Source organism: Stegodyphus dumicola, chromosome 1, assembly GCF_044657685.1.
Source record: "Stegodyphus dumicola isolate Sdum_Otavi_A_Nest chromosome 1, ASM4465768v1".
NCBI lineage: Eukaryota > Metazoa > Arthropoda > Arachnida > Araneae > Eresidae > Stegodyphus > Stegodyphus dumicola.
Genome location: NC_140768.1, coordinates 279,685,516 through 279,704,451, shown reverse-complemented (window position 1 = coordinate 279,704,451; position 18,936 = coordinate 279,685,516). Strand labels below are relative to the sequence as shown.

The 18,936-nt window shown below is 31.9% G+C and overlaps 1 protein-coding gene across 17 annotated transcripts in view; it reads right to left on the bottom strand.

Moving 5' to 3' along the window:
• LOC118193998 (cytoplasmic dynein 1 intermediate chain 2-like) overlaps positions 1 to 18,936 on the bottom strand; it is a 111,000-nt gene that overhangs the window by 34,601 nt on the left and 57,463 nt on the right. For all 17 annotated transcript variants that reach the window (XM_085807538.1, XM_085807547.1, XM_085807557.1 and 14 more), the window contains 4 exons: positions 16,241 to 16,450; positions 8,008 to 8,161; positions 2,385 to 2,484; positions 1,816 to 1,941 (listed from right to left, as the gene is read on the bottom strand). In XM_085807538.1, the coding sequence (XP_085663664.1) occupies positions 1,816 to 1,941; positions 2,385 to 2,484; positions 8,008 to 8,161; positions 16,241 to 16,450 (590 nt within the window). The remainder of the gene's footprint in view (positions 1 to 1,815; positions 1,942 to 2,384; positions 2,485 to 8,007; positions 8,162 to 16,240; positions 16,451 to 18,936) is intronic.

Here is an 18,936-nt window from a genome sequence, read left to right as displayed (position 1 = left end):
GATGACATTGTCCCTTTGAACTTTTGTTTTTTCGGAGAATGAGTGTGTCTCCACTCCATCGATTGTTGTTTTGATTCTGGTGTGAAATGACACACCCAAGTTTCATCACCTGTCACAATTTGGTTTAAAAAGTTTTCTCCCTCATCACTGTACCACGTGAGAAATGTCAGGGCACTGCCAAGTCGCTTTGTTTTGTGAACATCAGTGAGCATTTTTGGAACCCATCGAGAACACAGTTTGCGATAATTCAAGCGTTCAGACACAATTTTGAACAAAACAGTACGTGGAATTTGTGGAAATGCCTCTGAAAGAGTTGTCATTGTGAAGCGTCTGTTCTCATGAATTGCTTCATCAACTTTCCTTACCAAATCATCGGTGACAACAGAAGGCCAACCACTCCGAGCCTCGGCGTGGACATTTGTTTGACCTGCATCAAACATTCTTACCCACTTTCTCACCATTCCATCACTTATCACGTTTTCACCGTAAATTTCTGTCACTTGACGATAAATTGCGGCCGGTTTAACATTCCTCGCGTTCAAAAATTTAATCACGGCACGAATCTCCCAGTCAGCGGGAGAACTAATTGTCTTAAACATTTTGAATGTGCACAGCAAACTGAAAACACAACATAGAGCAACCAAAATGGCGAAAATTGAAAGTCAGTGAACAAGAAAGACTCGTGCGCATGCGTGGAACGCCTACCACAGTGCTGCGACGCCGCTAGAATGAAACGGTACTTAGTTTCCGAATGCGCTACATACATTACATCTACGGAACCTTTCTTTCTTTACATAGACGTTCTTACATTAGAACAGAGTACATGGGGGGCTATTCTAGCCTCCATGATACCATATATTAGGATTAAACCGATTTTGCTGTATACGAGAATGGGAAGGTATTTTTTTTAGTTCAACATGTACTGCACATGCGAGTCTTAGGATTCTCGAGGTTACTGGAAACCAAACTTGCCGGAAACTTGCTTTGCCTTTCTAAAAGACAATCTGATTGGAGCTGCGAAAATTGGCGCTATGCCAGTTGCCTGAATGACGCTCATCCGATAAATAATTCACCAACAAAGTGATTGCTTCCAACGCTGGCGCAAAATTTACTTTTTTGGGGATTGCCGTATGACATTCCCTGAATTTTCCAGATTTTGACTTAAATATTTTAATTCCCTGACTTTTTTGGTCAATTTTCGAATTCTCTGACTTTTTCCGGTTTTCCAGGTAGCATGGCAACCCAGTTAATTATAGGTTTGAGTTCCCCAATTTTTAGCATCTTTAATTATTGCTGTATGACATATTTCTTAAAATTTGTAAGTATTTCTAATACTATTTCTTACCTAAATTTAAACCACTTACTTCTATTATTTTCACTTTCATGAATATGAAGAAATTAAAAGTTAAAAATAAATAAATATACTAAGTGTTCTTAAAAGTTAATTTCATGAAACCTACAAATATTTATTATTCTCCAACTTGCCAGTTAACTTGCCTCCAAATTAAAGAAATTGATGCACATTAACAGCTTATAAAACATATTTCAAACTTCATGAAATAATAATGAAATATTTAATTCACATCCTCATCCCATGACAGATATATCAAAGGTTCTAAAATTATATAATTCCACCAAATTCTATCTATATAATTTAAGAAAGCTTTATACTAAAAAATAAAGGATAATAGCACTAGCACCTGATAGGATATTTTTAAACTTAATTTTACAGTGAAATGGAGAGAGATCCCTAAGATAAATGTTACTAAACCTAGAGGTGTGGAACATGACACAACTGAAAAAATTATCACTCACTTGACAATGAAAGATATATTCAGGTGTTGTTTTCTTAAACTTCATATTCCATACTAAACACACACCATCAGGTTCATGAGGAGAATCTTCATTGTTATTGTAAGATGCAACTAGTAATTCAGGAAACTGTGTAATGTGAAGAAAAAAATATATATTAGATGAACAAATCTTATCTGTGGTAAAAGATATTTACTAATTTCAATACATAGGTTGTACTTTAGACATGAACTAGAGATTTACAATTTTTAAAAACCAATAAATAGATAGTAATTTGCATATATAAAAAAAACCTCAGAATTTTACACAGCATAATTAGAACTATCTTTTTTTTAGTTAACACACTTATTAAACTTAAAACTAGTATATAAAGTCACTTAAAACTAGTATATAAAGTCATAACAAATAACATCAACTTCATGCTTTATTACGTACAAGCTTTATTATGTAAAAAATTGCGAACTATATCTTTTTCCCCCTAATAATAAACATTTATCCATATTATTCCTTAGTGACTGTTACCTTTCTGTAAGGAAAAAAAGTCTATGACTGTTAAATAAGATTATACTAACCTGTGAGGACCAATCAAAACTAGTCACAGTCCTATTTTTCGACCAATGGTCATCAAAAAATGTCCTATTTAAAGATAATTTTATGCCGCTCTTGTCATCTCTGAAAAGAAATTATCAGTTTGAAAAACGTAGACTTTTTTTTTTCTTTTTTTCATTTTGCACAAATCATGTTCAAAAGAAACATTTCAGAGCTATATCAGACAATGTGAAGATGAAATAAGATCAGTAGTTTTCAGAAACAGTATATTTAATCGGCTTCTAAATATCTGCAGTGAGTTGATATTTTAATCTCAATAAATGGCTTGCTTTTATATCATGTGCAAGAAAAATCATGTCCAGCAATCAGCCTGTTAGAAACCAAAACTGGGCCAAATTATACAGCTTTCTCAGTTTTAGCTACTTATATATTCCTTTAAAAGAAGACTCTATTAAGATTGTAATAGAAAGATACTGTTTGGCAGAAAGAATACTGTTTGTTTAAATGCAAAAATCACAGCCCAATATCTAGAAGGAACAAATTTTTAAAGCTGTATTCAGCTACATGGTGAATAGCTCCCTTTATAATACACATGATGAGTTTATTTTAGATATTTTTAGGGCATGGTAGTGTTACAGGGGTTAAATAAAAAATTATTATAGCTAAATTATACTTACAGCTATAGTAAGTATATCATACTGTAGTACCTACTTACTACAGTATTAGGTACGTCCTTCGTTTTTAACATCATTTCAACTTTGGCAACAATATGCATAAATTTCATCATAATAGCCAACATCTTCATAATTATTAAATGCAATTTATGCACATCAGTATTAATTCTCACCTGAAGCACAAGATCATTTTCCCAAACTATCTGCTATCATTAATATTAAATAATAATAATAATACTTAATTCAAAATTATACAAATATCCCTAATTTTGCCAATGCTAATTTTATGGAATATAATGTTTATGAAAGATTTTAAAGTACTTGCTTTTGCTAACCAAAAGAAATTCAAAACCAGCTTTTAGAACAAATGGCAAATAGTGAAAAAAAGATCTCAGCCTTCATTTGCATTGGCCAAAAAGTATAATTTAAACTATAAAAGCACTCTCATGCTCTCAAGTTCTTACAAAGTAAACTCAGTGGTGCAACAGCTCCAGTGGGCCAAGGCCTGCAGTGCCTGAAAATCTGCTTTCTTGATCATGGGCCCTGGGGTGCGGGAGCATATGCCCTGAACAAGTGGTCAGTTTGTTGCAGGACCGCCGGTGTTTAGTTCCCAGGAGAACTTAGCACTTAATTTATCGACCCACTCAACAGATGAAAGAATGAGTCAACCTTGCCCAGCCCGGGGACCTGTGATGCTACTGCGCAACGCACTAGCCACTGTGCCACTGGGCTTCGGAAGTTCTTACAAGAAATTCTAAAACACTTCATAACAGAAAATAGATGCAACAGTCAAGCCATGCTATCATATTTGAAGCCCTTCAGCTTTAGCCACTTTAGCAGATGACAAAATCTGATCGACAACTTTGAAGTAAATACAGAAGTTGCAGACATAAGAAACCTGAGGACTTCAAACCATTGACATGACATTAACAGATGATCATCTCTTCTTTCTCTCCCACAAACCAACACAAGCTAATCATGCATCATGATCACAAACAGCTGCAAGATCTGCATATACTTGTTCCAAATGGGAAAGTTAAATTACCCTGAATGTATATTACATTTGTTTAAACAGATAGCACACATTATTATTACACTTTTACTATATGATAGCATTGATATAAAACAACTCAAAAATCATTGTTTTAGGCTTTATAAAAAATATTTTTAAAAAATGCTACTGGCTTTATTTTCTTAAATACTGATCTTAGCCATGTACTTCAAATTACAATTTCTCAAAATAAAATTGAGAATGTTATGAAAACAGTTTCAGCACTAGCAGTAACAGGGTAAAAACAAAATCTAACTTCTTATATGCTCCCTTCAGACAGAAAAATCAAATAAAAAAATGCCCATCATACTTTCGTAAGTTAAGTTTCTTTTATGCGCAAAATTTGCACAGAATTTCAAGAACCAAATTAGGTATCTTTTAATCCCCATTGCAAAGTAATTTCAATCAGATTTAGGAAAAAAAAAATACAAACAAAAGTTGCTTATTTTAGCAATCAGTGGTTTCGTACCAAGAAAATCTGTTATCGTTAAGGCAGATCAGACTCAATTGCCCCCCCCCTCCCTTGGAAAACACTGCATTTCTGTTCATTTAAAATTAGATGGTAAACCATTTTAAATTATTTAATTACAACAATTAACCTGAAAATTTTAAACTCCTCCTTGAAGTAGGAGCAGTCCATTACGGAAATATACAAAGACCTATGTAAAATTTCAATGTCAAATAAAGCAAAAGAAATTAATTAGACACATTTTGCCGAATTTAAAATTGAAATTAATATATACTTATACGAAATATACTAAGAAATAAACTGAGAACATTGAAATCATAACTTACTCAGTGGATGCAGAGGCAATCCATTAGAGAAATATACAAAACACATCGGTATGAAAAAATTCCAACAAATAAAGCAAAAGAATTTAGCCCCTTGTTGCAAAATTTTGACAAAATTTATTCCAAAATCATCAATTTTTCTTTTAATGTTTTTTAAGGTTTATGAATATTATTTTTGAATGTTATATCATCATCAATATATCTGAAAAGTGTGTTAAAATTTATTGAAGTCATTATCAGAAAGGTATTTATGAAATTTATATTCTTTAGAAAACAGATAGAGGTTACATAAGTGAGTTGACTAAGAACTTTCCATTGGAATATCATTTGTTTGTAGGTATCAAAAATTTGCATGCTTTATGTAAGTTACTGAGAAGCTAAAATTAGAGACTTTCCATTTTTGAAAATCCAGACTAGTAAACATTTCAGGAAAATAATAATATGGTAGCTCAAGAAAACTTTCAAAAACTTCTTTAAGTGGGACACATGTATAGAGATTTTTAGAGTCTTTGAAAAAGTTTGATACTGCAAACTTTTAGATTTTTAATCTTCTCAGCTATCTATAAGTTGTTGCGAATAATCCAACAGTACATTTCATCAGTACAGTCAAAAGTCGTTAATCCGGACTAGTCGGAAATTCAGCGATTCCGGATTATAGATCATCAGTTTAAATCTGGTAAGATGGCATGCAGAAATAATAAAATTAAAAATATGAAACCGTAATTTATGAAATAAAGAACAATTATGATCTAAAGAGTATCAAAATTTACAAAAAAAAAAAAAAAAAAAAAAAAAAAAAAAACAAATTGCTTAATATTTATTTGTTTACTTTATTAAACATTTCTTTCAATGTAAGTTGTTTAAGTTGCTTCGTTATTTTATGTGATAATACATTCTCTTTAATTCTATAAACAGACATAATTCCTTGTTCAGTTACAAAGTTCCGCTGTTCAAGTCCTACATAATTGCTGTATCGAGAATACCGACTAATTTGTCAATCGAAATTTTTTCATTTTCAATAACGTCTGTTACTTTTTTCGCTGTCGGAAGCAAATTATAATGACAAGGAATTTGATTTAAATCATATCAAAGATGGAGTACATCGAGATGAAATACTACATTTAGTAAGGAATTATAAGAAAAATAAAATAAAAACATCTGCCCTGAAGATACGGATAGTGCTGACAGATCAACTTCCAATTCATTGTGCACCGTGGCATTAAAGATAAACAACCGTTATAGTTTAGATAAACAAAGGATATGCCTTTATCCATTTTTTGCAGCAATTCCACTTTTTGTTTAATGGACTTCGAAACATACTTTTGCTTTGTAGATCCTTTACGTATTAGTAAATAGATATCAGAAATTCTATTTGACATAATCGAAAGTTCAAGCTTACTTTTATAAAATTGCTCTAACAGTCTGCAAAAAATAATAAGCTGAATCCAATTCAAAGATTAAGGAACAATGCAATCTGCAACATTAACTGAATTAGATAATTTTAGCTTAGCTTATACCTTTTGTTATACATTAAACGTGCATTCGTAAACGTATTTTGTGCACACGCACACACATATTCGCAGCCGTAAAGGTCTTACGCGCACGCATCAATTCGACGCATGCGCAGAAAGTTTGTAGCTTTGAGGTCCGAGTTATAGATCATTCCGGATTATGAGTGTCCGAATTAACGACTTTTGACTGTATTAGCTTTATGAAAAACTAAATTACATACCGATTTAAACAGATATGTTAAAATATTATCAAAATTCTTCTTGAAGTTGCTTGTACTATTTGCCATAAATTTAATTTTGACAGCATTTTTATGAAATTTTGGCATTGCATATAAATTGGCAAATCTATTGTTTGTTTGTAGTAAAAAGAGAAATTTTTGATTTTTTATGAGAAACATAAATTTTGTTGATTATTGTCCTTTCGTTATTTTTGGAAATACAATATGTAGTTGAATTGTGCATTCCTTTTTAATAAGAGAATTGTAATTTTTTTTCATATAATACTAAACTTATTGCTTGTTTTATCAATTTTGTAACGGTAAATTGCTTTTTCAACTACAAAAATTTCTGAAGTAAACCTTTCCAATTTTTAATACCTTTAAATCCTTTTTTTTTTTTTTTTTTTTTTGAGAGATGAAGGCTTTGATTGAATATTTTATTTTTCCATTCCATAAAAAGAAAGATGAGTAGGTGAACTTAGTAGAGAACTTGCCTTTCTTATGAACTTATCAACATCTGCTGAAATCCTTTCAAACTAACTGAATTTAGGAATGTATTTAACTGGTCTAAATTGTGTACCTTTATTTATAATCTGCTTTATTTCTTGATCCTGTGCAATATCTAGATTTCCTGTAATAATATGCTTGTTTATCCACATATGAGAGAAATCTCTCTTCACTGCAGTATCAAGTACCAGAAAATCTTCTTCATGAGGGTTGGTAATATAACTACTCAGTCTTTTGTCGTACTTCAAGCAGACAATTATTTTAGACTCAATCAGAGATTTCTGTTTAGCTTGTTTAAATACTTTATTTAGGTTGAGATCTTGGAAACTTCTATGAAGAAAGTTGACAGCACAGAAAATTCCTTTATATATTTAGACGAATTACATTTACATTTATATTTGACAAAAATAAAGCACTAAATATTGGATAAGGCTATTAATCCAACAATAAAAGTTAAATAGCCCACAAACACATATCGATTTTCAAACAGATATATTTATAATTAGACTTAAATACTAAAAAATGTATCCTTATTATATAACATTCTTTTAATGGATCCTGAGATTAATACTGAAATGTAACAAAAGTAAATATTTCACAATAATCCTAATTCATTACTAAAGATAATTTTGGTTAAAAAATTTATGCTAAATTATTTAATTTTATGCCATTAAAAACAATCCATTTATTTTCTTTTTCAGATTTTAAAGCCTACAAATAATTTGCTTTTTTTTGTGTAGATTTTGATCCTGATAAAACAATGAAACAATGATATGTATAAAAATGTTTACGAAAGTTATTACAGCACTTATTTATTACAGTAGCCTTTAGTTACAAAGACTACTAAAAAGAAAAAATATATATTATGCAAGTTAACTGGCATACTGACTTACCCATCCTGCTCTTCTCCCGTGCCAGTATAATCAACTAAGATATCTACATCTTCATATAAAGCTCTTTCAATAATTCTAGTGGCACGGTCAAAAAACTGGTGAAAATCTTCCCTCAGCATTATCTGCTTTTTTTCTTCCTCACTTAATTCTCGAACTTCAAATAATAATGCACAGATTAATAAAGAATTATATAGCATATATAAAACAAACAAGTGAAATTTCTCACATTCACATAAATTTTTTTGTCAATTACAAATTTTTTTTAAAGATAAAATGCATTAACAAATTAAAAAAAAAAATATATTACTTTGAATTTATATAATGGATTTAAGGTTACCAATGAAATATTATGCACAGCAAATTGCATGAAATATTGATATCTGAAGAAATTTTCATTTCTGAATTTAACCAAAGAATCAATTACTGATTTTGAGAGCTATGGCAATTGAAATACTGTATTTGTTAACTAAAAGCTGCAAGAAATAATACATATATATATAATCTTAAGAGGATATTTAAGTAATATATATATATGGTTGTAATAAAAATTTTCACCAAAAATCCTTCTTAATAAAGTTAGGGAAAAAAAAAAAAAAAAAAACATGAACACAGTACCATTAGTGCAGGTAATAATCACCACCCAAAACTCTGATTTTCTGCTAATAGTTTTTTAAAGCCTTCAGCTTAGAAATTTGGTGGCCGCAAGTTAAAAAACAGATCAACCTCATTTCGGGTGTCCTGTGCAGAATGGAAGACAGTACAAGCAAGATGTAGCTGCACATGTGAATACTGGTAGCAGTCCGAAGGAGCGATGTCACGCTATATGGAGGGTGTGGCAAAAGATCCCATCTGAGACCGTACAGAGTCAAGTTGGTAAATGCAGACACATGTGGTCTTGCATTATCTTGATGGGACATTATCTTTTTGCGATGGAACTCAGTTTGACATTTTTTCTTGATAGCAGAAACAATATGGACTAACATCTCGCTGTACACCCTACTGTTGAGGGTTTTACCTCTTCCCAGATACTCTTCATAGATGGCAATCTTACCACATACAAAGCATGATCGTTTTCTTAGTCAAATTGCACTTCGCGACGCTGGCTATGGCCTCACCGGGTGCAAACAAACTCCTTTTCTAGCCTCTGTTGTTAAGGAAAATCCACTTCTCATCACATGCGACGATCCAGTCCAGAATTTTGTAGTTGCAATGTTAGAGCAGATTAATGAAGGCCCAAACACATGAGTTCTTATCTGCTCGAGTCAGCTCATGGGACACCCTGTGACAGAACTTGTATGTTAAGTTTATGCGATGCACAGTGCGATGTGCATCACATAAACTAATGTGTAATTCCTTTATTAATTATTATTTATTTATTATTCCTTTATTTACTATCTAATTCCTTTTTAACATTAGTACCTAAAGTGGTACACATGATTTGGTAACATTCTGTGGCTGACTTTTTGCAACAGAACTGGAAGTAAATGATGGTTCTAATCTGGTAGCGTGATAGTTCCATATCAGACACCTTGTACTTAATGATAACGATATTTTTTTACAAATTTCTAAACACAGTACTCTAAAACAAGTCTCTTTCTTTCAAATGCCAAAAATTGCTTGACAAAATATGATGAAACACACCAACTTGAACTGTTTGGGGAAACTTTTGTCAAAACCCAATATCTATCTATCTATATATATTACTTAAATATCCCTTTAAGATTTGTTCTTAACTAGTACTTTGAATCAATTTTGGTGCAATATCTTCTTGGTTTGGTATTTTATAATTGGTTCTTGCACATTAAGATGATGAAACACATTGGCTTCTATTAATTATTGTATATTGATTGGAAATTGGTTTGTGCCCCTTGAAAAGTCAATTAATTTCCATTTGATAGAAATAGTTGGCTCATTTCTTTCTTATCATTTTTGTTATTTACCTGTTTCATAAAATTATTTTTTTTACTTGCTATACACAATGCTAATAAAACATTTTTTACACTAGCATTAAAGTTTACTTTTTTTTTAAGTTTCCTAATTTCCTTTCTTTTCTTAGGAGATAGTCCAAAAGCTGTTTCAATATATATATTACTGTAAAGGCAATTATTTTCGCGAGGCTTTAATTTTCACGAGCCCATCGTAATCGCAAAAATTTAAGCCTCACGAAATACTTTTTTTTTTCCACCTCAAATAATAATAAAAAAATCAGAATTTTTTCCCTTACCCAAAATTTAATGATTTATTGCAGTTACAAGCTTTTATTTGACAACTTTCTTTCTTATAACTATTTTTTGAATAATATATATTTCTCGAATATAAAACAATAAAATTAATAGAAGGCAGCTCATTCACTTAGAATACTATTTATACTAGCTTCTTTGAAGCAATTCAAAATTATCTCATTATTGGCTTCAATACCGTTAAATACGCACACAAGCCAAGAAGCATGAATCGGTTTTAGTCGTGATATTTGCAAGTCCACAGATTCTTTTTCCTCTAGAAATTGAAACTCATTAGAATACCACTCAATAAACTCATTCTTGAGCAAGCGCTTGAACTCGCCATTTAGATGGGAAGGGGGGGGGGAAGAACTTTTCGGACAAAAGGAAGTTTCTTAAAATGTTTTATGCAAAAGATGTACTTTTGGAATTTTTCAACTTTCTCAACTTCACTTAGGTACTTTTGAAATTTTTCAACTTTCGGATCTGTTCATATAAAATTCGCGTAATTTTCAGCTCCCGAAATCACCAATATATTCATTTTTGTGAAAATAAGGGTACAGTATATAAAGGCAAACATAAGAATGAATTCCAATTAATGTCCTGGCCACCTAACTTGTGGGATCCAAACCCAATAGAGCACATTTGGGATGCCATGGAGCAGCAGCTCAGACTTCAAACACCACTATGTTGGAATATCTTGACTTTGCAAGACCACTGCTTAGACATTTGACAAAATCTGACTGCCGTCATCTGTCAAGTACATGTGGCATCCATACGAAGGCAAGCTGGAGCTGTTTTGCTAGGTCATGCAACATGTTATTGAGTAAGTGGTCATAATATTTTGGCTCATCACTGAAGTGACAAAAGTCATGGGATAGCAATATGCAAATATACAGATGGCAGTAGTATCGCGTAGAAAATGTATAAATGCGAAGTGCTTTGTCAGGGCTTTCATTTGTGTTCAAGTTATTCATGTGAAGAGGCTTTGACGTGATTATGGCCTCACGACGAGAATTAATAGACTTTGAACGCGGAATGGTAGTTGGAGCTAGACGCATGGGTCATTCCATTTCAGATATCGTTAGGGAATTCAACATTTCGAGATCCACAGTCTCAAGAGTGTGCCAAGAGTATCTAATTTCAGGCATAACATCCCACCATGGACAGCGCAGTGGCCGACCACCTGCACTTGATGACTGACACCAGCGACGTCTGCGTAGAGTTGTCAATGTTCACAGACAAGCAACACTGCATCAAATAACCACAGAAATTAATGTGGGACATACGAGGGACGTGTACGATACTACAGTGCGGCAAAATTTGTCTTCCTTGGGCTATGCCAGCAGAAGACTGACTCGAGTGCCTTTACTGACAGCACGACATCGCCTGCAGCGACTCTCGTGGGCTCGTGAGCATATCGGTTGGTCCCTAAACGAATAGAAAACCGTGGCTTGGTCAGATGAGTCACGATTTCAGTTGGTAAGAGCTGATGGTAGGGTTCGAGTGTGGCGCAGACCCCACGAAGCCATGGGCCCAAGTTGTCAACAAGGCACTGTTCAAGATGGTGGTGGTTCCCTAATGGTCTGGGCTGTTTTTACATGGCAAGGACTCAGTCCTCTGGTGCAACTGAACCGATCATTGACTGGAAATGGATACCTTCAGCTACTTGGAGATCACTTACAGCCATTCATGGACTTCACGTACTCAAACAACGATGGGATTTTATGGATGACAATGCGCCATGTCACCGGGCCACAATTGTTCGTGATTGGTTAGAACATTCTGGACAATTCCAACGAATGATCTGGCCACCTAGATCGCCCGACATGAAACCCATCGAACATTTATGGGACATCATCGAGAGGTCAGTTCGAGCCCAAAACCCTGCACCGTCAACACTTTCACAATTATGGGCATCTATAGAGGCAGCAGGGCTCAATATTTCTGCAGGGGACTTCCAACGACTTGTTGAGTCCATGCCACGTCGAGTTGCTGCACTTCGCTGGGCAAAAGGAGGACCGACAAAATATTAGGAGGTATCCCATGACTTTTGTCACTTCAGTGTATATGTATATAAATTATTCCAAATGCATCTTATCTTATATGAAACCAAAGTCCAGGTTATAAGCATCTTCCATGTGGAAGAAGAGAACACCTAAATATGTTATACAGTCAAAAGTCATTAATTCGAACACCCATAATCCGGACCATTAACAAACTTTCTGCGCATGCATTGCATTGACGCATGCCCATAGGTGTTTACGTAAGCGTAAGACCTTTATGGCTGCAAATATGCGTGTGTGCATGCGCAAAATACATTTACGAATGCCCGTTTAATGTATAATGGAAGGTATAAGCTAAGCTAAAATTATCTAATTCAGTTAATGTTGCAGATTGCGTTGTTCCTTAATCTTTGAATTGGATTCGGCTTATTATTTTTTGCAGACTGTTAGAGCAATTTTATAAAAGTAAGCTTGAACTTTCGATTATGTCAAATAGAATTTCTGATATATATTTACTAATATGTAAAGGATCTACAAAGCGAAAGTATGTTTCGAAGTCCATTAAACAAAAAATGGAATTGCTGCAAAAAATGGATAAGGCATATCCTTTGTTTATCTAAACTTTAACATTTGTTTATCTAAACTTTGTTTATCTTTAACGCCGCGGCGGGCGCGCAATGAATTGGAAGTTGATCTGTCGGCACTATCCGTACCTTCAGGGCAGATGTTTTTATTTTATTTGGCTTATAATTCCTTACTAAATGTAGTATTTCATCTCGATGTACTCCGTCTTTGATATGATTTAAATCAAATTCCTCGTCATTATAATTCGCTTCCGATAGCGAAGAAAGTGACAGAGGTTACTGAAAACGAAAAAATTTCGATTGACAAATTAGTTGGTATTCTCGATACAGCAATTATAGGACTTGAACAGCGAAACTCTGTAACTGAACAAAAAATTATGTCTGTTTATAGAATTAAAGAGAATGTATTATCACATAAAAAATGAAGCAACTTAAACAACTTACATTGAAAGAAATGTTTAATAAAGTAAACAAATAAATATTAAGCACTTTTTTTTTTGTAAATTTTGATACCCTTTAGATCATAATTGTTCTTTATTTCATAAATTATGGTTTCATATTTTTAATTTTTTAATTTCTGCATGCTATCTTACCAGAATTAAACTGATGATCTATAATCCGGAATCGCCGAAGTCCTGACGATTCCGAATTAACGACTTTTGACTGTATACAACAAAATCCCTCTGCCAAAAAAAGTAAACGATCATAAATCATTGTCTTCCAATCAGTATGACAAATGACAAACACAAGCTATAACTTCATATTAAAATTTAATGCCTCTAACTACACAATTATTATCATTTAACAATTAAATTCATTCATTATGGGTATCCATTTCAGAGAGAATGAATGGGCATTTGCAAGTGAAAATATGAAATAACTTTTGTAAACAACTCTGTCTGCATTAAATAAATGTTTCTGAATTTTTGCAACAGTAAAATAAATATTGGACATCACATCAGGGTTCCAATTCCATAAAATGAAGCCTTATAAAGTTAATGGCATAATTCAGTAGGACATCCATCAATATTATGAGTCCACTTCTTACTGAGTATGATGAATAAATGAAAATAATGTATTTAACCAAGCTCCAAAATGACATCTGGTTTATCTTTAAAGTCTCATTATGCACTAATCGAATCTGCATGCAGCTTGACAAGAAAGAGGAAATTTGCTGCACAGAACCTTAAACTCTGCATTAATTGAGGTATATACTTCACGTGTTCTGACTAACATATTGTTAAAGTTTTGATTCAACTCGATCAAAGTTACTTCTAAACATAATGGACCTATAATGAATTTTAACACTATACACAAATTCCTCGATTTCATATTCACTACTAAAGCATGGTTCAGCCAGGTTGACTAAAAATTAATAAAATTATTTGCAATTATCAGTAAGAATAATTACTTTTAATCTATCTTACATTACGAAAAATATCTTCTCCCTGCTGTTTTCACTTTGAAGCTGTGAATATTAAATAACATAAGTTCAAATCACCTTTAAGCAGAAAAAGAAATAAATTGCCAGTCTTTAAAAAAATAATTTAATAAAAATTTTTAATGCCATTTCATTACTATTGTATGTAATACAAAATATCTAATTTTACTATTGTATTACATACAATAATAAAATTAGATATTTATAGTATGAGGTCCACCAGCGGCCGAGTGGTAAAGTCACTGAATACTGGTAGTTCGGTCCGAGGTTTGAATCACACGAACGGGCTGGCTGCATGGGTGCTTTCGTGGTTTTCCCCATGTGTAACGTGTATGCGAGCCAGTTTCCCTTAGGAAGTCCTCCAAGAAGGCATCCCTCCCCTTAGGCAGATAGCCCTCGAGGCTTTGCCATAATTGAATAACCTAACCTATTAAAAGTATGGCTTGATTTTTCACTTTCTCTATCTCCATAAAGAATATCTACTAATAAATATAACAAGTTTCATACAAGTATTACCATGGTTTTTTAGTACATTCCATTACTTACTCAAAACAGAATTAAAAGTTTATACTAAATGAAAAATACTGAATCAACGTTTAATTAATGAATTAATATTTTTTTAGTAACTCAAGATAGAAAAAAATACTCATGGCTTAATTTATTTTATCCTTCTAGCAGATAAATGTCATCTACAATGTCACTGATTTCAGTATAAAACAACAATAATTTTTTGGCTGCTCTTAGACGCAGAATGCTAAAAACATTGAGTGAAATATCAAACTACTACCAATTATGCATTATAACCAATGATTTAATAAGGCAAAAATATGCTTCAAATCAGGGCATATTACTAGAGTGAAAGACTAGGCCTGAAAAATGTACTGCTATTAAGATTTCCTTTAGTACCTATGATTCTTATTTAGCATTTCAATATGCATCCTTCTCTTGTTTGAACTTTTAAAAAATAACAGTTGAATCTGCAATACATTGGCTTTCCAAAAATTAAGCATCCAATAGTAAATTTGACATAATTGGGAAAATTATGCTTTGATCACACAAAAATTCACTTGAAAGTAGACAATATCATTATATATTCCTCAATGAAAAATTACAGTACATAAGGTATACTTAGATTATTTCCAATCCTACTAATATTAATTGTATGTTTACTTTACCATGACTTTATGTCAACATGCCCATTGTGGAATTACTTTGGGCTACAGGAAGTTACTGTTTATGCAGTCGAAATCCTGTATAGCTATATCTACGTCAGAGACTTTGTAATCCAAAGTAAAATTCTTATTACTTTCTCATAATACTGCCATACTACACTTTGTGTATTAGACACTGTTTGTAATACATGAAAATAAAATCATCTTAATAAGGGATATGATCATCTCTGACTTTCATGCAAATTCTGCAGTAATATTCCAAACTTAAAATGTCAAACTGTACCAAAAGGCAATACTTGTCCATTTCACAGAACAGCCTGTAGCTCTTTCAAGAAAAGAGTACAGAGTACATGAGCAAAAATAGCATATCTAAGGGCATTCCAAAGGTACTGTGGTCACACGAATATGGTTGCCATTGCACGTGATCAATGTCTTCTTTCCATGAGATTTGCTCTATGTAAATATGTATTATCCAATATAAGAATACATGCCAGAAATTCTACTGTATCAGCTTAATCTCACAAACGGGTAAAAAAGCTCAAATAAAATTACATATTTATTTATAAATAATATATATTATATATTATAATTTTTAATAAATATTACACAATTATATTACTGGATTTCTGCAATAACTGTCTTCATTATTTTTACCATGTGAATTAATGCATAATGAAATTACATACAATCAAGATTAATAATTTGCTATGCTATTTTTATACAATGCAACTTCACACTAGTTTCAAAAATCATAAATTAAATATGTATTTCACATACATATTTAATTTACATAGTAAACATCATATCTCACCTTTCTTTTTCTCATCTTTTGCTGATTCTGAACTAGGTGTAATGACAGTACTACCATCTTGAGCAGGTCGAACCATTTCAACATGAGGTAATCCTTTATGAGAATGACGATGGCTTGGGGTATATAATGGAGGAGGTGTATCCATGTCATGAGATGTTAAGGAGGATCCTTCAACATCATCTTCAGCAGGCATATCAGCATATGTGAGAACTAATAGATGAATAATAATGCAAATACATGCAGTGATAAAATAATTTCATCAAAAAAAAGACAAAAGTTGCTTTCACAGGAAAAACATAAATTGAGCAGAATAGGCAGAAAAAACGTAAAATTGTACAATGAAACAGGGTTAAGGATAGACAGAAATTAATAAAATATGATATCCATGCACAAAAACACTTTCAAAACCAATTCAGCTTCATAAACATAACAGTCAAATTATATCCTTTAATTCTTAGGGTACATTTTCAACACTGTGCAGATCTATTAATTAATTCAATATTCCAAAGAAGCATTGTCAAGATGGTTTTCCATTTCCGGGAGGGGGGTAAATATTCCAATTGGCAATTGTATGAACTCTCATTAAGTAGTAAATCCAATGTTATATGCATTGTTTTTATTAAAATACTTTTAGGGGGGAAAATATTTACATATGTAGAGATGTGAACCTTCTCAGTAAGTCCGTGGCACTCCCGATCCTTGTTTTAAATTTATCTGAATTTAGGTTTGTTTCTCTTGTATATCATTTCTTTAAAACCAATATTTATCATGAAGAGTTGAATAGAAAGGAAATGTGAAGAAAAGTCTAAGGAAAAATTCTCAATGAAAGGTTAATATTGTAGTTTCTTAATTAAAATTAAGCCTGTTTTTCAACAGTAATTTTCAGCATAATTTTTCTGATTAAATTTTATTTTCTTACCTACTTTAACCTATTACAAGGATTTATATAGAAGAATTAAAGAAAAACCAAGTAACAACTTTATAAATTCACTAATGAACCAGTTTATGAAGAATTAACTGATGTTTCAAAAATATATATTAGTATATTTCATTTTCGTTTACATCTATAAGCGATACATTACTACATTTACCTACATAATACATGCATGCTGATTATTAATTATATTGTGTTTAAAAGCACTTTGATTAATAAAAATATTTCCTTCCTACTTGAATTTGATCAGTAAAAAATTTTGAAGAATTGTAAAATGGCATGCAATTGACCAAAAAGAAAGTAAAATTTAGAACTTTGAATTAAATATTGTTACCAGTTAATGTTTAAAGTATTTTACCTCAGAATTATGTTCTAACTAGTTCAATGATCTGAATGATACATTATAAGATGAACTAAGTATATCAAAACAAAAATGCATGGTCTTGAAAATTTAATATATTTTTAATGTTCTGAAAGATGAAAACTGCATTTTTGTTCTAAAAAGAGAGAAACGTTCATGAAAATTATATATGATTAATTAAAGGGTCGAATTAGTTCAATATTCTTATTGATTTAATGGCAACATAAGCCTACAAAAAATCAGTATCAGCCTTAATTAATTAATTAAACTAAAAGTAATAAAAAATTTTTAAAGGTTTAAAATCGAAATTATAGTTATGCTTCGGTCCCATTTCAGCTAAATTTTTATTTTTATTTACATGCAACCATTACTGTAATGAAATAAAATTTTGGTTACATTGCAATTTATAAACACACAATATTACTGTATGCAGACTTATGAAAACATGTGAAAATATATCTCACTTTAATTTCTTTATGTTTAGAAGAATTAGAGAAAATGAATTCTGTTGAAATTTTCAAATGAAATTTCATATTTTGCATAATTCTCAAAATTTCTGCAAGTTCTAATTCAAAAATTACCAGTTCCTAAAACTATCTACACTTAAGCTGTTAGGATAAACATATTGTTGCGTGCGTACGGGTTCGTTATGAAATGAATGCACAAGTCCGATGAAAAATGAAAAAAATTTATTATTATCACAACAGAAATGCTTAAATTTTCTCAAATTATCATGCAGTATCACAATATCTCACAGTAGTTATCTTTTAACTACTTAAATGTACAATAGAACGTAATTCAAAACAGCTAAAGAACGCTAATCCGCGAATTCGCTATAATCAACAACGGCAGTTTTCTAAACAACAACAAACTAAGCAACTCTACTCCAAACTGAGATGTTTTCCTCCTTTTATAAGATTTTAAAATCACGCGCTAGAATTTTCCAGTACTTTCTCGAAATCAAAAAGAGATATTTATTTATTTAATGCACGCGCTCTTGTAATTTAAATTTTCCGGCTTAGCTTTCTTTTAATATTCGTCACGCGCTGCACTGTGCGAGAAATAAAACCATTTGATTTATAATTGAACTGTCATTAGCTTTTTAAATACCAAATTCGTAACACTGCCCCCTTCCCAAGGACTGCACGTCTCGGGCAGTACAATCCCTGGACAGGAAGCTAAACTTACAACTGTGGCATAAATGCAACTGAGGCATAAACATTACATTACAATATCATACAACATAAACAATAAATGCAATAACTAACTTAAACAAATCAAATGCTATCAAATACTAAATACAAAACAAATACTAAATACAAATAAAATACTTAAAGCAAATCAAATACTAAATACAAATCAAATCAAATACACATTTAAAAACAAAAAGGACCATGGTCT